Genomic DNA, 19,179 nt, shown 5'->3' on the forward strand with positions numbered 1-19,179 from the left:
TCAGGGAAGAAAACATACATGAAAATTTTATTTCTCACAGGACACTGTTCTCCCGCCACGGGGCCCCAAGCTCCCCATCAGCAACAGCATGGTTTTTGGAACCACTGCATTTGTTAACCCCACTGCTGCCAGCGGCCTGGGCTCCGCTCACACAAAGTTCTGAGCAATGGCCAACACCTTGGAAAACTCGCCTTCCCTCCGGCGTAGGCTGGTGGGGATGGGTGTCTTAATTCGGGTCCCCACAGGGTTCCCATTGTCCTCAATGAGGACCACGTTGTTGGAGTCGAACCTGGGGGTCATCCGAGGACCAGGCATGCGATGCCCCACGATGAGCGCCTTCTTCTTCTGTCCCTTGATGGCCAGCAGGATCTGGTCACCCACCTTGCCCACCCCGCTCTTATTATAGACATGGATGCACCGAGGAGGGCGATGGTATGGGGTGTTCCCCAGGGCACTGTTGTCCACCACACGCACACGCGTCATCTTCTGAATCGCGCAGAGGGTCCTGGAGGTGCTGATGGGAAAGAAGAAAGTCTGAGGGCTGCACCTCCCCTGCCGGGGTGCAAACCTCTGGAGGGCAGGGCTCGGGAGAGCGCACGGCGCTGAAGGGAGAGCAGCCCAGGGCTCTGACAGAGTCAGGTGCTTGTCGGGCCTTCTCTGTGCGTGAGAAAGTTTCCACGGACAATGTCTGGACCTGGATGGGTATTAAAGAGGACCCAATTTTCTGTTGCAACACACTTCAGGGCAGCCTTAACTTAAAGGCTCTGACTTCCAAAAGGACTCTGAGGATTAAGGAAATACCTTATGGGCCAGGCCTCACCCACTGCCTAACCTGCAAAACCTGCTCCCCCAGATACACTGATTCCCAAATTTTCTCATCTGTGTGTTGCTGGGAACCAGAAGGTATGAGTGAGCAGGTTTGCTAAGGGAGTCCCTTGACACAACACAGCAGAAACTGTGAGTAAGTCAAGGTAACAACCTTTTGTTTTAATGCATTTTTTCCCCCACTAGAAAGTTTTTTTTTTTTTAATGGGCACCTATTAAAGGCAGATAAGCTATTATTAAGCAATCCGATGATGGTAAGATTTCTAGTTTCTGCCTGTAGCACCTTAAGCACTGATGTTCTCCAGGGTGACCCCAGGCCCTCTTCTTTCATTCCACATGACTGCTCTGGGCAGTTTTATCCACTCCTATTGCTTCCAACTAGTAAATTCCATCTCCAGCCCCATTTGTCCCTTGCATCCACCTCCTGTATTCTAGTCCTGTAGTTCCACTCCACACTCACGTGTCCTACAGATACTGCAAACTCAGGAGATCCCACACTGACCTGTTGCCTCCCCTTGCAGTCTTCCTCCCACGGCTACATCTCCTATCGAGACCATGGCTTCTCCAGAAACTCCAGCACCCAAGCCATGCACCCGTCTCTCTCCATCAACATCCACTGCTGCCAAGTCCTGCTGATACCACCTCCTAAGCACCTCTGTCCTCTCCCTCCACCCCACCAACACTTCCTGAATTCGGCAACTCACTCTCTTACACCAAGATTATTACATTAGTGTCCTAATTGGTTACAAGTACTCTTCACTCTGCCAACCAAAAGCTCTTTGTAGAATATAAAACTGAGGCCACTCCCCTGCTCAGCAGCTTTCAATGGTTCCCGTTGTCTACACTGCCAACAACCTGGCCCCAAGTCACCTGCCTTCTGAGGTCCATCTGCTCCCACTACACACCCACTCCGCGCCCCAGCGGCCGCGAAGCCCTGGAGCTCTCCCAGCGCACCTTGCCTCTCAGTCCTCCCCGGAGGCCTGGACAGGCCTGCCCCCCTTCCCTTGTGGGAAGGCCACCTCCACTCTCCTCTCCTGCTCCATTAGCAGCTCGGGCCTTCCGCAGCAACACACAAACCTCTCTTCTTACACTTGTCACATTTTCTCAGAGTTATTGGTTTCCCAGTTTGCCCCATGGCCAACTGTGAGAATTCTTTCAGGGCAGGAAGCAACTCTTATTCATCTCTCTGTGAGCAACCCTGGCACAGCACTCAGCGCACACTTGCGAAATAAGCGCGTGAATGGGGCCAAAAGGCACGTTCGCCAACGGGACCGGAACGCACCCTGTGTTCTCCCCCTGGCTCAGCGTCTAACAGGAGGGGAGGCTGCCACATGTCTACTATGCTTGAGTTTTTGATAATAAGCATGTTAACTTTTACAAAATGACCCCATTTCTAAAAGAGAAGGTTCTAATGCACTGGAGGAATGGTAAGGTCGACAGATACCAGATTCACTCTAAGTCTGGCAAGGACTGAAAAGTTTCATCTTTTACCACATGCCGTTACCTATCCCCCTACTAACAGCATCGGCACCTCCTTATCTATGCCCCTCACCTGACTTGACCAAGCCCCAGCTCAGTCTGATTCTTCTAGCTTCCCTGACCCCAAGCCCACCTCCCGGAGCTTCCACTTCTGTTCTAGTCACCGTAACACCCAGCCCCAACTGGAGACTTACACAAAAGATGTAGCCTTAAGAACTAAATGGGAAAAGTTACCTGAAACAGCGTTGGCTGAATACTCTGCTTTCATGGGTGAAAGGACCCCAGAGCCCAGAAAAGAGCGCCATTGGATACCAAGAGGGAAAATCCTGCAGAAAAAGAAAGGGGAAAGGATTTATTTCTGAGTCAGTGTCCTTAGTCGGAGACAGTTTTTGTTGTTGTTGCTGTTTTTTAAATAAAACACTGTTGGGGACTTGTGTGGGAGACAGCACTTCCAGCCCAAGATCATTAGTCACCAAATATACATCTCAGTGGTTAAAAGATATGGAGATGATTAGCTGGAACTCCAGCTACAATTTTGCTGATTCATATTCTTTTTTTTTCAAATCCTCATCTGAGGACATGCTTATTGATTTTAGAGAGAGGGTAAGGGAGGGAGAAAAAGAGGGAGAGAAACATCAATGTGAGACAGAAACATTAACTGGTAGCCTCTCACACGCTCCCCGACTGGGGACCAAACCCGCAACCCAGGCAGGGGCCCTGACCAGGAATTGAACCTGCAATCAACTGAGCCACACCGGCCAGGGCTGCTGACTCACGTTCTAAGTGGGGTCAGAGAACCGGAATGACCCACAACAGACAAGGAAGACAGCAGCTCACAGAACGCTGCCATCATCACCTCCCCTCCACAGGCGGGGAGGGGAGCACTGATCCTCTGGTACAGCCCACAGCCAGGGACCACCTTCCAAGTCCTTCGCAGAGAAAGTCTGCACACCATTGCCCCTGCTGACCCTCAGGGCCCCCTGAGACCAGCACTTTCACTCCCTGAAAGAAAGCACCTGCCCAGGTGCTATTATCTGAGCACCTGCCCAGGTTATATGTCACCACATCACCTTTCTCCCAAATGGAAAAACCAGAGCACCTGGACAGCTCAAGGCCAGCAGAGTAGAGCCAAAGGGTGGCCTGCCAAGTCCCTGGTCAAGGTTTCTATTTGGGTCAGTCTCCCAAACTACCACCCCGTACTGCAGCCAAAAAGGGGGTTCGGGAGGGCGGGCCGGAGACATAACAGCAAACACCGACCCAACACTGATGGCTCTAGCTTGCAGAACCTCAAACCGGTGGCCCCCTGGAACCAACAAACACAGAAACCCCTGGTTCCCTGCAACACCTGGGTGTCAGCTAGGGGCCTGTTTGAGAGACCTTCAAACAGCTACTATCTCCTGCTGCAAAACACGCCCGTTCCCCTCTCCAAACATCTGGCTGCAGAGGGCCTCGTTCAAGAGCTCCGCTGAGAAAGGCCGCTACCACTGCAGTATTTACATATAGCTGTGCCTTGTCGAAGTTCAAAGCACCTCAGATAAGATTTTATTTCATAAGAGTGGGGGGGGAACTCACTGTTTACTTCCACGGGAACATCTAGAAGTACACTTCAGAAATGCCTTTTAACTCTAATTTAGCCTCAAATCAGAAGCTTACTTTCCAGTGTTTTCTTTATGACCACACAGCAAGCACTGGCCAAAATGTAATTACGATGAGAAAATTAACTGCAAAGGAGGTCAGCAAACACAGAACTACTAACATCTGACACACAGGGCTGAGGACTGCTGCATGAGACAAGCCTTACCTTAGAGCTGGGCACCCCTAGCGAAGGAGCTGTGTGACACGTCCTGCAAGACTCCCTCACAGCATGACGAGGACATTAAGCCATGCAAAGCACAGGGCACAGTGCCTGGACCTCAATACCTGTTAGCTGTCTTCATCAGCATCATCATCACCATCATCATCACTGTCACTGTCACATCGACACTAGTCACACCTCACTTCACAGATTAGAAAACTGAGATACGGAGACATGAAATGACTTATGTAAAGCCCCACAAATAGCCAAAAGCAGAACCAGAACCAGAAGCAGACCCATCCTCTGTCCAAGGTTCTTTTTCCCACACCCTACAGCCTCACTGTGCCATACAAAACTCACTTCACACAAGAGAGCTCTGGGTAAGAACAGCTCTAAGGGTAATCTGATCTTTTTTCTGTCTCCTCTATGCAAAGTTATTGAGTAGTTATAACGTATCAGACACTAGGCTAAATGCTTTACATTATCGTCTCATTTAAGACTCACAAAACCCTGCGCGATGGGCACTATCATTAGGCCCAGTTTGTACATGAAGAAATGAGGCTCAGAGATGTTAGACCACGTGTCCAGGGTCACACAGCCAGGAGTGACAAAGCTGCAACATGAACCCCAGTAATAGCTTCTTGAACCTGTGCTCTTAACAGAGTTAACATGGTAACTTAAGTATCAATATTTTTCTAACTGTTAAATCATCCTTGTTCCATCAAGAATAGTGACATCGCAGGCACACTTTACTCACACCCAGCTCAATGCCTACAGAATCAACTGAGATGTAGACAAACACCAGGTGAAAATGATTCACCTTAACCCAATTTAGATTTTGAAGACAATCTGTAGTGTCGGTGGCAAGAAGAGCTCCATCCTCTGATCAATAACTAGATATCAGATTTAAAAACAAAACAAAAGAAACAAAAAACACAGCTGTGAAAAGCAGTCCTTCTGGTCCAGGCTGCAGTTACCTCAGCCAAACGTTCCCATCTGATACCGGCAGGCCCTTGCTCCGCCCCCCAGAGACAGGGGGCTCCTGGGCTCTATAGAGCCCTTAAGATTAGCTCAGCACCACCCACACCTCCTCTCCTGAGGAGACACCCCTACCCCGCCTCTCCACACCACTCTGCTTCTTCAATTACACTTCTGTTTGTCCAAGAACTGCAGAAGTGCCTGGGGGCTTCCCAGAACTTTCCCAACCTTGCCATTGGAGGCACCTCCCTAAGTGCCGCCCTAAACTCTGAGGGGCAGTCTGAGCACACACCCAGGCCCAGGCCCCTCCCCAGGCCATGCTCACCAGCCCCCGGGCCTGTGCCCATCTCTGCACAGCTAGGTCTGACCTGGCTGCGAGTGCAGCTCCCCCATGAAGCCTTGCGTAAAAAGTGCAGCATCAGATGCTACCCCTCCACCCCCAGCACTGAGGACATCCGGGCATCCCGTGCCAAAAGAACTCTCCCTCACAGCTCCAACTTCCATGATCCAAACGCAAACACTGAATAAATTTAGATACTTTTTTTGAATAAAGCTGATATCCCTTAACATTCTAGTTCTTGCTACTCACTATCTCAAACTAGAAAGAAAGAAAGAAAGAAAGAAAGAAAGAAAGAAAGAAAGAAAGAAAGAAAGAAAGAAAGAAAGAAAGAAAGAAAACAGGAATCTCGATCATCTGGCAAGCGAACTCATTGCAGGAATTCAGGAAGCACAGACTCAAAGGGTGGGGACTGCATGTACTGTCCTCAAACCCAAGAGTAACACATTCCCATCCCCAGGGAGCACTTACGTTTTCACAAGGAAGGGCCTGATTTCAAAGACTTTTCATGAGCTCTTGGTGGGCCTAATGGTGAGCTTCAGACCCAAAGGATGTAAGATGTCAAACAGACAACAGTAGGCCTTCCCTCGAACCTGAAAGCACAAAAGAACCAAATAGATTCACTTACTGCGCCGTAGAGCCCTTATTCATTATAAGAGTAAGTCTGTCCCCACCACTCCCACCCCAGCTAAAGACTGCAGCAGGTCCCCATGGAATAGTAGTGCAATAAACACTTGTTGAATAAAATAAATTAAGTAGCCAACACCACCAACAAAAAATCCCCACTCATGATTCCAGACACACTGCAGAGCTCCTATCTGTTTATCAGGTACTGTGGTGCTGTTGTGGGAGGAGCAGCCCACGCATGTTTATAGGTCCCCGAATCATCCCCCAGGCCTGGTGTCTGCACTGCCCACTGTGGAAAAACACCTCATCCCACCACTAAATAACTGGTTTGAATCAGGGAGGAATAATGGAGGCAGCAATTTACTTCAAAGCAAATTTAGCCCTGGTGTTATTTCCTAACATAAATCCATCCGCAGACACAGGCCCTGATTCACTTCAGATGTAGTCTGTATATGATACTTTGTTTCAAAACTGAATTTCATGTTTCTATAAAAAGTAACCCCAGTGATATTTCCTCCTCTACAACACTCTCACTCAGAGAGGGCCCGGTGTTCAGAAGACTCCAGTGCCAGGAATGGCTTTTGATGGCACTTTCTGGTCAGCACTGAGCATTGCCCTCCAGGTTTAGACCAGGAATCACAACCTCCCCAGAGGGGGAAGGGGAGGAGAGGGAGCTGGGTAAAAAGAGGGGAGAGGAAGAGAGAAAGGGAGGGAGAAAGGGAAGGGAGGAAGGAAGAGAGAAGGGAAGGGAAAAGGGAGGAAGGGGAAGGGAGGAGGGGGAAGGGGGAAAGAAAGGAAAGAGAAGGGAGATAAACAACTTACTATATAATCCAAGAGCCACGCTCATTTTCTACCCTGGTTTAACTTTAACATTTCCCTTCAATTGTGGAGGCCAGGGAAGACTGTACATTTCAGGTACATATAGGTGAGTTTTTCACTTGGCATCACCTTACAGGTCCCATTGGAATGATGCTCAGTGAGGGCAGAGGCTGTGCCTGCCTGCCTGCCTGCCCTGTATGGTGCTGAAGGACCCAGAACAGTCCCTGGCACACAAACGCAGCTCAGTGAGTATCTGTTAAATGCATGAAATTAATCTGCAACTGCAATTCATCCTACAGCTCCAGAAGGCTCCACACTGGGGGCCTAGTGATCTTTCTTGTGCTCAACTCCCAGGTTCCCAGTGACTTGGGGGAGCCTCCTACACACCGAGAGCTCATTTTTAACTAATTTCAACACACAGAGACTGAGCTGAAGAAAACACAAATGCTTTGTGGAAAACGGGGAAGTAACATCACTTGAGCTGAGGTTTATGGAAATGTATTTAGTATCACAGACCTATATATAATTATACATTGTTTCCATATGAACAATTCCATCTTCAGGTAAGGCATGTTACATAAATTTCAAAGTCCTTTCAAACAGAATGGGGTCTGTAGAAGAAACTAAACAAATAAAAAAGGCCCACAATCACAAAGGAGTACTTAAAGGAGATTCTGCTACTACGTAACAGTATGGAAAAGAAACACTAGAGAAATCAAATGCAACAAGCAGTCACAAAAAGGGCAAACCTCACAAGCCTGAGGATGTAAATGTCACTTTTAGTTAAAGCGGAAAAGGCAGATAGATGCTCGGAAGTTCCAAAGAATCAAGAAAAGGAAACCCCAGGACCCTGACATCCCCTGCAGTTTTCACCCCAATCATCATTCTGGACCAACATGTGCTCTTATCTGTTGCTTAAAAACTCATTAGTGTCTTGTTGTCCAATGATCCTTTCGGGAATCTTTTTCAACCTCACACAAATGTAACATGTTACAGTTCTCAAAGTACTTTCACACAGGTCACTTTCTTGGACAGTTTCATCCCCCAGCACCCAACGGAAACAAAAAGACAAATAATAAAGAGCAAGAGTCTGCAGGAGATTGAATCAGCTAAGGATTTTGAACGGTTCTGGGGGCTCCACAGTGTAAGCACAATTTTGCAGACTAGAAATGAAGTCTGAAATACTAAGCAACTTGTTGACTTGTCCAAGGTTAGAAGACTGTCTCTATTACAACCTGCACAATACCTGCACGGCTAAGATGCTGCTTTAACCACTAATAAAGTACACAGAAAAACACCCCCCACACACAGGGCAAGGCCTTTGTCTTCTCTATCAAGGCTGTCACATAATCTTTAAAAACTCAGGAATTAAAAAACCGTCTTTTCAATAAATACCCACACTCACTCTGCACGGCCTAGGGCAAAAGCTGAAGCTAACTTGACTCACATGGCAAAGTGGGTCTTCACAGTGTCACTATCAATAATAAGCAAAGTGCCCTTCAATAGCATGATGAGCTGTTTCTGCCAGGCCTGCCCCTGAGGACCCCATTTCTCCATTTGATTCACAAAAGAAAAATGTGTCTAGAGCTCTTGTCCTATATTTGTTTATCTATTCACCTCTCCCCACCTTGTCACAAAAGTATTGAAAGCTATTTTTCTTAACTATACCTGGCAATTCTCAATTATTCAAACTGGTTTTTCAATGGGTAGATTGTATCTATCCTGGCTTTCCTCCCTCTCTACCCCCACTTCGCAGATGCGCAGACATCTATAGTCTAGAAATAAGTTTGTAATAATTGGTATGGTCAAACTCAGAGAAAGCGCACCAAGCAAAGTTCCGTTCTACTCAGTCATGTGCATATTTCCTTCCTATTACCACCTCCAGTGGGCCAGTGGCAAGCAGCCAGGTTTATGGTGCTGTCAGGTAGGCAGACGGGTAGTGGAGGAAAGGAAAAGCCTAGAGGAGTCCCTGGACTCAAACAGGAAATGCTGCTGATAGAAACCATATCTCCTCCACTCCATCCTTCCCTCTACTGCTAAGTGTGTGACCTTGAAATGAACTTCTCCAGGCCTCAATGACTTCCTGCCAAGCAAGGGTAATTGGAAAGAGCAAAGGGGCGTGGAAGTGAATGTGGTTTGGCCTCACTCACATAAGTGGGGACTCCCCTTCTGAATTAACCAGTAGGGACCAGCTCTGCAGGATAAGCAGTCTGCTCCCCAAATCTCCGGCAGGGAGAATAGCCTCACTCCCTGCTTTTCAGGGCAGCACTATATACTTTAAGATCACTCAGTCTTAAAAGCGGTTTTCATTTTAAAGTAGACATGGAAAAGCGCTTCCCTCTCTTTTCTAGGGGTGCAGGTGATTTTTTTTTTTTACACGTTTCTAACAGGGAGACTTTCCTACTCTGAGTTGTTCCACTAGTGATAATTAACCTCATACCTTTCTTAATAAGGGACCATATTGCCTGACCCAGAGTAACATTTCTGGGATCTGAATCACAGTTCTGTCTTACATGCCAGTTGTTATTGTTAACCCACATGTAAAACCACACCAGGGAGAGCTAGAATCCAGAACAAACCATCAGCCTTTGGAAGGAAGGCTAAATCATACTCTGGTTTTTGAGACCCTGTAAGCTCTCATAGAGCCATAAAAACTAAACAATAGGGAAATCCATCTAATGTGGGGCCAGGTGTCATAACCCCCAGACAGGGGTGGGGCAAGACAGGCTTTACGAATTCGTGCATCATTTAAGATTCTGGTTGCTGAGGAGAGCCTAACAATCATGTTCACTGTCCATGAGAGTAGCTGCTGAAAAATGGATTCCAGAAAAGATTTTTACCCTTCATATTCAAGGGCAGCAATAAAACATTTTGGCCACTGTTCTTTCATGAATTCCACAACGCACTTAATTCTATTTTCATTTCAGACTTTCTGAAATGTTTCTTTTCTCTGCCTGTCAACATGTGGTGACCCTAACTGGGCACTGGGAGAAAAGATCAGGAATCCAGCACATGTTCAGATTCATAACTGCATTTTTAAAATAACAGTAATATATAAACGCCTTCAGTGATCCTCAGAGGTCCAAACACCAGGTAACTATGGCCTCCAGTTCCACTTTCCAGAAATACATCACAAGTGCTATTTGGCAATGAATCACAGCAGCTTTACAACCACAAAATCAACTCAGTATGTAAAAAGTTTCATTGGAAATATACATCTAAGAAGCTCTGAGGATAAAATGAACAATTCCATCCAAAAAAACCAAACTAGAGTCCATGCTTTTTCATCTGAACCGTCTGCTCCTACCCAAAACAAAACAACTCCAAGAATCCAAACCTACAAAGGCAGCTCCCACCAAGCAGTCTACCAAAGACAGCTTCAGGCCATCTTCCTGTCTGTTCTCCCTCGGTGGGCGGCCTACTTCCCACGCCAACCGCACTTATTTCCAACTAGTGAAGAGTGAACTCTCCCCCCGGACAGTCTCCTGCCCGAAGAAAGAGTCCCACTCTGTCCTTTACTGTCTGTTCCTGGCGCGCTAACGGCATCCTCAGGTTGAGGAAGGCAAGAGGGCGGACAGGAGGATACAGAAGACCAAAATGTTTCAAACTTTTCTGGGACACACACAAAGCAACACCTTCTAACATCTCTCAATACACTCACGTGTGTGTGTGTAGACCTGAAGCAAGTGTCAAGAGATAACACCTACCCTTACCAAGGACAACGCGCTCTGATACCTTCTGTTCTCTTTCTTTCTCTCTCTTTCTCTTTCTTTCTTTCTCTTCTTTTCCTTTCCTTTCTTCCTTCTCTCCCCCCCCACTCTCTCTTTCTTTCAATGATGGCTGTGATCCCCTGAACTGATTCCCCCACGACCCAATGGGACTCAGTTTGAAAGAGAGTTCCGTTCGAACTGCAATAAATCAAAACTTAGAGCTTCATTCCACAAGCTACGAAGGAACCCTTTAAAGAGCCAGCGGCCCACACACCAGACACACCTAGGGGGGCAGTACCTTCCCCGGCCAGCAGCCCAGGTTTAAGCCTCAGCCAACCTCCCAGCTCTGCTCAGTAACTCAAAATGACTGTCGCAGGCCCTTTTGTCAACCTCTTTATAAGTTCAGTGCATTCACTCTCTTAGGGTGGCAAAGTTCATGTACTGCCCGCTGTGAAGAGCAATACTTCACTTCTTGTCCCAAAGCAGCCACTTCAAGCTCGAAGGAGAGAGAACCTACCGGGAAGCCAAAAGTGAGTGACTACGCTGGCACCCCGCGCCCGTCGTGTGGGCGACACACTCCCACACCTGGGTCTGCGCCTGCACGCGCGCGCACACCCGCCGGTCTCTACCGCGCCCACCGTCCAGTCCTGATCCCCGGCAGACGCAGCCGCGGGCGAAATTAGACACCAGGGAACCCCCTGCAGCCGGGAAGCACTCGGCCCCGCGGCCGGCGCAGCGGCGGACGGGCTCCCCACACCGCAGAAGTGCCTCACGAGCCGCGAAGTCACCTCCAGACCCCGGCCGGGGGCCGGAGAGCAGGGGAGGAGACGACTCGCCCGAGAAGCCGCGCCGGAGTGGCGGGCCCAGGCACCTCGCGAAGGCCCGCCCGCAGCCCGCGCCCGCCCGGGCCGGCCCCAAGCCCCAGGGAAGGCAGGTGAGCACCCGCCGGGGGCGCGGGGCGCAGACGACAGGGGGCCCCGCAGCTCTCGCGGGCGGGAGCGGGGAGCGTCCGGGTCAGAGGCCGCCCCCCTCGGTCAGGACCCCTCCCGCAGCGCTGCGCTCCGAAGGGCCCCCACCCGCCCCCTCGGGGAGGGCGCCTCCCCCGCTGCCCGCAAGAAAAGACGAGCAGCACAAAACGGGAGCGGGACGCCCCCGCCCCCACTCCATACCGCTCTCGCCGCTCTGGAATATCCCGCCACGGCTCCACTGGCCTAGCGCCGCCTCCCCCCGCACCCCGCGCGGCCTCTCTCCCTGCGCCTGCGCGCCAGCCCCAGCTGGGAGGGCGGTGACCGGAGAGTGCGCGCGCGCTGTGCGTGTGCTGGCGTGGGGGGCGGGGCCGCGCAGGCCCCGCCCCTCCTCCCCCTCCCTCCTCCTGCTCCCCCTCCCCCGCCACTGCCGCGGCCGCCGCAGGAGCCTGGAGCTCGAGCCGCCCAGCGACTCCCCCTCCCCCTCCCCCCGCCCCGCCCCGCCCCAAGCCGGGGCTCCGTGCTGGAGCTGAGTCTGCGCCTGGGGGTGAGTATGCGACCCTTCCCCAGCCCCCGCTCTCTTCTTTGAGGATCCCAGTGCCACCCAAAACAAAACCCCAGACTCAGCTGCGCGTCCCCTCCCTTCTACCTCCTGCGGGACCCAGAGGTGCCCGGGCCCGCGGGACCTACTGGTGTCGCGCGCTGTCCCCAACCCCACACCATCTTGAGCCAAATGTGAGTCTTCCGACCCCTGCTAGGGGTCCAGAGGTGCAACGCCTTCTGTCCCCACCCCTCCGGAGATCCCGAGGGGTGAGACCCCCGCCACCCTAGAGCCACTCTTCTGCCACCTGCCCGGTCCAGGTGCGCCTCCCCTCCACGGCCCTCCGGGGTTCCAGCTGCGCCCCTTCAACCTGCCGCCGCTGTGGGGAACCTGCCGCCCCCGCCCCCGAGTTTTGGATTCCAGGGTCGCCGAGTCCGCTGGCCTCGGTGTCTTTTTATTTTCTCCTGCTCCTGGGGCCGAGTACCCCCGAAGCCGACCCCGGGGCAGGGTTTCGAGCTCGGGCAAGGGCAGATTTCGCGGGTGCTGGCTGGCACGAGGCTGGCCGCTGTCCCCAGCCGGTCTGGGGACTGATCGGCGGGCCGGGGAGGCGGCTAGTCCCAGGAGCGTGTCGTGTCCTCTCCTTGCGCCCCACACAGTGCAGTTCATTCATGAGGCGCCCGGGCCTGCGTTGGAGGGTGCGGTGGGGAAAGGATTCCGCGCGGAACCGGGAGTGGGGCAAAGGCCCAGTTCGGGGGAGGGGAAGCGTTTTGTCCCTCCTGGCCTTCTGGACCACCTAGAGAGGATAGTCCCAAAGCTTTGGCGCCGTGTGTCCCAGAAGAGAAGGACGCTTGGGAAGTGAAGAGGAGAGGTCAGAGGGGCCAGCTGCCCTTGGGGCTCTGCGCTGCCACCTTCCTGGGTCCCCTAGGTGGAGATCTGGCCGCTGGGTACTACGCTCCCCCCGGAGAGAAGGGTGGGGGTGGAGGCGGCTAGGGTTTTTGCCTAATACCATTCTCTATCCTCACCCTGGGTCTGCAGCAGCCTAGGAAAAATGAGGCTGTGCCCAACCGCTCCTGAGGCGGGACCCCGCAGTCCTGCCTCCTTGTGAGTAGGGGAATGGGAGTATCTGCCCGGCTCCCAGTGGCGGTGTGCTGGCCGCATGAGTGTCCTCTAGAGCACCGGAGGGTCCAAGCCCTGGCATGCCCAAGTGGCACGTGCTGAGGCCTGCTGTTGGCTCACCCAACTCAGTCAAGGTGGGGGGGGGAGGTAGCAAGGCAGAAGGCAGGTGGTGGGTAGCTGAGAACCCCCTTTTGGACATCCTACAAGTTTCCTCCAATTACAACAGCCGTGAAGACCTGGGTTCAAATTCCAGCTCTGCCACTCTTTAGCTGTGTGACCTTGACAAGTTACCTAGCCTGTCTGAACCTTAGTTTCCATTAAAATGTGTGTTTACTATCACTTCCTTTCAAGATTTATCATGGGGATCAAAGGAGATGGCACAGGTAGAACCTGGCACCCTGCCTGGTAGTTGATCAATAACGCGTTCAGTCCTCCTAACTTCTGACCTGTTCTAACGTAGCATCGCCCTCCCATGCTCCCACCTCCCCGCCTGCTATGGATGGAGTGGATATAATTGAAAAGTTTAGGAACATACCCTGCCTCTCAGTGGCAGAGCCCCAAATGCGATATCAGCCCTTAGGTCACAACAAGAAGCCCATCATGGCTGAAGGGCTCTATCATATTAAATTCCATGTTTTATTTTGATTTTTAACAGTTTTCCTCCACTAACCCAACCCCTTTTAATTCCACACCGTATTAATAACAGTAGTTAATTTTTTAGAATCCATTATGTACCTGAAACTGTATTAAAAGCCTTATATAAGTCATCTTTTTTCATCCTCAAAACCACTGCACGTCTGAATTATTATCCCAATTTGCAGAGAAGGAACCAAGGGCCAGGATGGTGAAGTAGTTTGCGCAGGTCAAGCCAGATCTGTCTTATCCTGGAGCCTGTGCTCCTAACCACCAGGCTCTGTGCCTTGCTCCCTACACCTGCCTCAGAACCTAAAATCACAAACCTAAGGCCTGAGTGGAGAGTCTGGGAGCTACAAGCAAGACGGAAGGCAAACAGGTAGAAAATAGGGCGTGGCATTTCTCCAGAGTGCTGGAGCAGTCCTCGGCTCTCTGGTGGAAGTGGCTCTGAGGTTGGTCCAGGCAGCAAAGTGCAGTGGTTAAGAGCATAGTCTCCAATCAGGTTGCCTGGGTCCATATCGGGATCTACCAGAGACTGGCTGTGTGAGCAGGTTATGCACCCCGCCTGTACCTCACTGCCCTCTTACAGTTGTGATGTGGAGGAAATGAGTTAATATTTGTAAAGTGCTTAGAACAGTGCCTGGCACAGAATAAGAGTTGAAGAAGTGTTTGATTAGTGCATTCTTTTCCTACTAGTTTTATCCTCATTTGTGGATACATTTTTGCCCACCCCTCTGAAGTTAATAGGGGCAGAGCAAGGATATAATTCTGTTACAGATTAGAAGACTGAGGCCCAGGTTACATAGTAACAGAGCTAGCCTCCATCTCCGTCTTCTTCCGATTAGACATACTGCCTTCCTATGAGCCCAAGCCTAAATTAAATCTTCCCAAGTAACTGTAAGAAAAAACTTGTAACTTAAAACTCCCCCACCCCTACAATGCACATGCTTCTTAATGGTAAAATAACAACCTTCAATTAGCTAGAAATAAAATCTTCCATCACTCTCTCTACAAACTTCCAGCTAAAAGCCTGTGTCAAGCTAGAGAAATTCTGGGATACAGCTGGCTCGAGCAACCCTGAGGAGTGGAGGAAATGCCCTCCCCACCTCCTACCTACACCCTACCCCAAATTCTGCTTCATTCTTTTCCCTCTCAGCTGCTCTCAGTGAAGGAACAGCCACCCTTGGTGATACTCAGCCCAGCAGCCCCACCCCCACAATTAAGAGCTTGGAGCAACCCTGTCAGCCTGCAGAGCCACCATCCCTGGCTCCACCCTTTACCTGCCCTGTGACCTCCTGCAAGTGGCTTCTCTTCCCTGGGTCCCTGAAAATGGGAGTAATGATCTGATCGCGCCTGCCCTGCTTTCCTCAGGTGTAGGTGGGAAGACCGTGCCATTTTGGAGGGGAGAGCGTTTTGTGACTGAAAAGGAGTCCTCAGGTGAACATGGTGATTTCAGTTACTGAGCATCTGCCTGGACTCTCCCCGCCCACACCACCAGGTTCCCTTACTGTAGAAACTCCGAGAGTGTTCCATGCCTTCCTTCCAGGAGGAGAGGATGGAAAGGGGGCTGGTGCTGCAGGGGTTCGTACCCCTTACATTCTGGCCTGGCGGAGCCTTGGAGTTGGGGAGAGAAATGGGCAAGGAGTGAGAATGGGCTATACTGATTTCTGGAGTGCACCGGAGTTGGGAGTTAAGGGGGGAGCTAATGTACATGCCCCTCAACTGCCACTAACCCAAGATACCTATACCTACTTTTACCTTCCCTTGGTCCCCCAGAGTTCTGAGCACCTTGTGTTTGCATGCCCAGGCTCCCAGACAAACCCACATACACACCCCCACTTAGAAATCAACACTCACTTCAGTTCTGTAGACTGCCGTGCAGTCACTCAGCTTCCCAACCCCCCAAAATACACACTTACAAACCGAGACACACGCGTGCCCACGGCACTCCAGTGCTCTCTGGCCAGAGGGCACTTCATGAGCGCATACAAAGCTTCCAGGGCCTGCGGAGTCACGTTCTAGGCACACCAGAAAAGCACTGCTGCGCCCTGAAAGGTGTTCTAGCTTTAGAAAGTCAAACTAGGTTTGAATCCCGGGTCCGTCATTTTATTAGTGGTGTGACTTTGGGAGTATATATTCTTGAAACAGTGGTACTTGATAAATGGCACTTGCTACAATTACTAAGTTAGTGGGGGGGGGGGTTGTTCGTTTATTTTTTTAAGGCAACGTGGGCTGGGAAGGAAGAGGGAGGCATAGAACACCGGGCAGTTACTTTCTTAGCCTTCCTAACAGGCTTTTCAGAGACTCCCTGGGACCAAGTGGAACAGATAAACAACGCCAGCCCCCCCTCCCCCCCATCTAAGATTTGGTGCCTCTGGCCCTGCAGTTGAAATGTTGGAGGGAGGCGGCGATTGGTGGGCAGAGAAAAACCCTGTGAGTCACCCCAGGGGGCTGGGAGACACTTGCTCCCAGAGTTGTGGCCACCGATTCTGGGTTTGTTGTTCTCTCTCTTTGTCTGCTTTCTTTTCTTCCCTGGAGACCCCCCCCCTCCAAAGGCAGAGCTTCAGTGTTGTCAGCAGAAGGGGTCCCCAGGGGCCCTCCATTAAAACGGGGGAGGGGCAGCGATGCTGCGGCCGCACTTCGGCTCCGTGGGAGCGTCCCCAAAGCCCTGCTTCGCCCCGTCCCCAGGCACCTCCAGGACTCAGGCGTCTGGGCTGCCTGCCCCTTCCTTCCTCCTCCCCACCCCATACCCTTGGACCCTCGGACCTTCCAGAGCTGAACAGCCTGGCAGTGGCAGGAACCGGGACTGGAGGGCACTACCCTGGCGGCAGAGGGTTTGGGCGACCTAAGAGGCCCCCGCCCACTCCTCCTTCGTCTGCCAATTGAAAAGCTCGCTGGAAGCTCGGCTTTCCCAGCCTGCCTTGCTCCGGAGACAGGAGCAGTGCACTCTGGGACTTGTAGTCCTCACAGCTCTCAGGTGACTTCTGTGCAGAGATCACTGGAGACAGGTGAGGAAGTCAGAGGGGAGAAAGCTGTAGCTGCTGCCTGGGCAGGGCGAAAGGAATGACAGTAAGCAGCAGTGACTGGAGCCAGACAAGTAACGCAGATCCAGAAGTCCCACTTTTTAACTGACTTCCCACTCTGAACCTATTCTCAGACCCCTACTCTGGGGACAGAGGGGGCAGCTCTGAAGCTAAACATCTTATTTTGAGGACAATTATATTGGGAAGCTGATTAACGGAGTTGAACACTCTAAGCAAATGAAAACATGCCATTTTTCTATTAGGGATAGACAGAGAAGATTAGGGTGGGGTGCTGGCTCCTGACCCATCCTCCCTTGGCCTAGAGACCCCCTCCCTTTATCCTTGGGTCCTGAGGCCTAAGACCCTTCCTCATCCTTCCTCAGGCTCAGCTCTGCCCCCTGCCTGAGACAAGGAGACACAGAGACTCGTTTGGAGCTTGTATGCGAGTGCGTGTGTGCACGCACGCACGTGTGTGTCTGTGTGTGTGTGTCGAGGGGGTGGACGATAGATAGTAGGCTCACAGATAGCTTCCAGCTTAGAAAAACCAGGCTCCCCTGGCCCAGGGTGGGGTCACAGCCTGAGAGCCAGTGAAGGTAAAACTATGTGACTTAACCCTCCCTTCTCCAGGCCCTTCCTTATCTCTTGAGGCCAGAGCTTCCACCCACCCAGGCAGCCCAGTGATCTGCCCTCACTTCCCCCTCCCCACACCCACCCTGCTGGAGCTATGAGAGGGCCTGGGGCCGAGCCCAGCCGACCACTCTGCCCTCTGCCCAGGAGGACCATGCGGCAGTAGCAGCCATGCTGCCCTTCCTGCTGGCCACACTGGGCACCACGGCCCTCAACAACAGCAACCCCAAGGACTACTGCTACAGTGCCCGCATCCGCAGCACCGTCCTGCAGGGCCTGCCCTTCGGGGGCGTCCCCACTGTACTGGCTCTCGACTTCATGTGCTTCCTTGTGAGTGCCCACCTGCCACCCACACCCTCGGCACCCACCCTCGGTCCATAGTTTGCTCACACCTGTGGCTCTAACCCCTCTCCCACCTGACCCTGACTCCCCAGGCTTAACTACAGGAGGTATTCCCATCACACAGCCCAAGCCTAGCCTCTGACTGTGCACCCAAGCCAGGGCCACCCCCTTCTAAAACAAGATTCTGGCCCCTCTGCCTCTGCTCTTCTGGTTAATCCAGTGGGTGGGGGGCCTCCTCTCCCCTCAGGTATTGCTGTTCGTGTTCTCCATTCTCCGGAAGGTGGCCTGGGACTATGGGCGGCTGGCCTTGGTGACAGATGCGGACAGGTAAAGCTCAGAGACTCTTCCCCACCCCAACACACGCACACACACTTGTTCCACACTCCTCAGGTGTAAGAAAGAGCCAGCCCTCTGTCATCACCCTTTGTCGGGGGGTAAAGAGGGACCAGTCCCAGAGCAGGCATGGGGGGCATGAGGTCCCCAGTTGGGCCTTTGTCCCTTGCCAGTCCCCCAGCACCCTCCTGCCCCCGCTCCCCCTGCTAACTTTGTCTGTTCTCTGTCCCCAGGCTTCGGCGGCAGGAAAGGGACCGAGTGGAACAGGAATAGTATGTGGGGCACCAGCCCCCTCAGCCCCACTAAACCAGCTTTCTCTTTCCGTCTCTCATGCTTCTCTTCTCTTCCTGCCAAGTTGCTGGTTTCTCTTCGCAGTTTTCTCCTCTGCAGGCTCATCTTCAGATTAACGCAGGCGGTGTGCTTTGCAGAGCAGGGGGCTCCCTAACTTGTCTCTGTCTTGTTGCCCCCACCTCTCCATCTGGCTCTCTGCCTGGGAGAAGCTCCTCCCCGTGCACGCAGCCGTCCTGGCCACAGTTGGCTGGAGTACGGGAGCCATCCTCCCAGAAATTCATAGCACGCTCACCCTGTTGGTCACAGAGACAAGATCGGGGGTCACCAGTGGCTTCCCTAACAGCTAGTTCTTCATATTCCAGGGTTCCCTGCTCCCTTCTTCTGGAGGCCTGGGAGGGGCGCTGCTCAAGGAGCCCCGAGTCCGGCCCTTTGTGTCAAATCATGGTCTCTGTCTGTAGGACTGATGTTGGAGATTCGGCAGCTGCTGGGGTCACAGAAGAGGGCGAGTAGGGCCCACCAGGGAGACATCCCCAAACACCCTTAACTCCACCTTCTGGGGCTTTCCTAGTCCATCCTTTCCTTCACCTCCCAGTCCTCTGTGCAGAGGCTTTGTCAGCTCTGAAACCGCAGGGCCAGGCCACATTCTCACTTACTCTCACTTCAGCCTCCAAGGGGCGATGATGAAGATACCCTCCCCCCTTCCCCCACTGCCTGTGTCTATTCCCCCAGACGCCACTG

General features: G+C 52.1%; 2 protein-coding genes across 8 annotated transcripts in view; one reads left to right on the forward strand and one right to left on the reverse strand.

Moving 5' to 3' along the window:
- Positions 1-11,857, reverse strand: MRPL14 (mitochondrial ribosomal protein L14). Of its 3 annotated transcripts, none has more exons than XM_024557689.3 (4): positions 11,740-11,857; positions 5,886-6,007; positions 2,539-2,630; positions 1-514 (listed from the first exon to the last, which is right to left on the reverse strand). In XM_024557689.3, exons 3-4 carry the CDS (start codon positions 2,607-2,609, stop codon positions 148-150), a joined length of 438 nt encoding a protein of 145 aa, XP_024413457.1. In that variant the 5' UTR covers positions 2,610-2,630; positions 5,886-6,007; positions 11,740-11,857; the 3' UTR covers positions 1-147. The 3 variants fall into 3 exon arrangements, with proteins under 3 accessions (XP_024413457.1, XP_045049009.1, XP_024413458.1); XM_045193074.2 differs by lacking the exon at positions 11,740-11,857 and adding an exon at positions 11,200-11,338; XM_024557690.3 differs by lacking the exon at positions 11,740-11,857 and adding an exon at positions 11,088-11,227.
- The window catches only part of TMEM63B (transmembrane protein 63B), a 23,503-nt gene continuing 15,698 nt past the window's right edge, over positions 11,375-19,179 (forward strand). Inside the window, exons 1-4 of one of the 5 annotated variants that reach the window (XM_053913777.1) lie at positions 11,375-11,504; positions 17,623-17,805; positions 18,065-18,144; positions 18,384-18,422. In XM_053913777.1, the coding sequence (XP_053769752.1) occupies positions 17,647-17,805; positions 18,065-18,144; positions 18,384-18,422 (278 nt within the window). In that variant the 5' untranslated portion in view covers positions 11,375-11,504; positions 17,623-17,646. Of the gene's footprint in view, positions 11,505-11,960; positions 12,083-14,774; positions 15,263-17,622; positions 17,806-18,064; positions 18,145-18,383; positions 18,423-19,179 lie in introns of those variants that run through there. The other 4 variants (XM_024557687.3, XM_045193071.3, XM_053913778.1 and 1 more) reach the window with 4 other exon arrangements.

Source organism: Desmodus rotundus, chromosome 11 (genome assembly GCF_022682495.2).
Source record: "Desmodus rotundus isolate HL8 chromosome 11, HLdesRot8A.1, whole genome shotgun sequence".
NCBI lineage: Eukaryota > Metazoa > Chordata > Mammalia > Chiroptera > Phyllostomidae > Desmodus > Desmodus rotundus.

Coding starts and splice junctions, on each gene's coding strand:
- MRPL14 (XM_024557689.3), bottom strand. CDS start 2,609: ATGGCGCTCTTTTCTGGGCTCTGGGGTCCTTTCACCCATGAAAGCAGA. Junction 515..2,538: donor TTCAGCCAACGCTGTTTCAG/GTAACTTTTCCC, acceptor CTTTCCCATCAG/CACCTCCAGGACCCTCTGCG.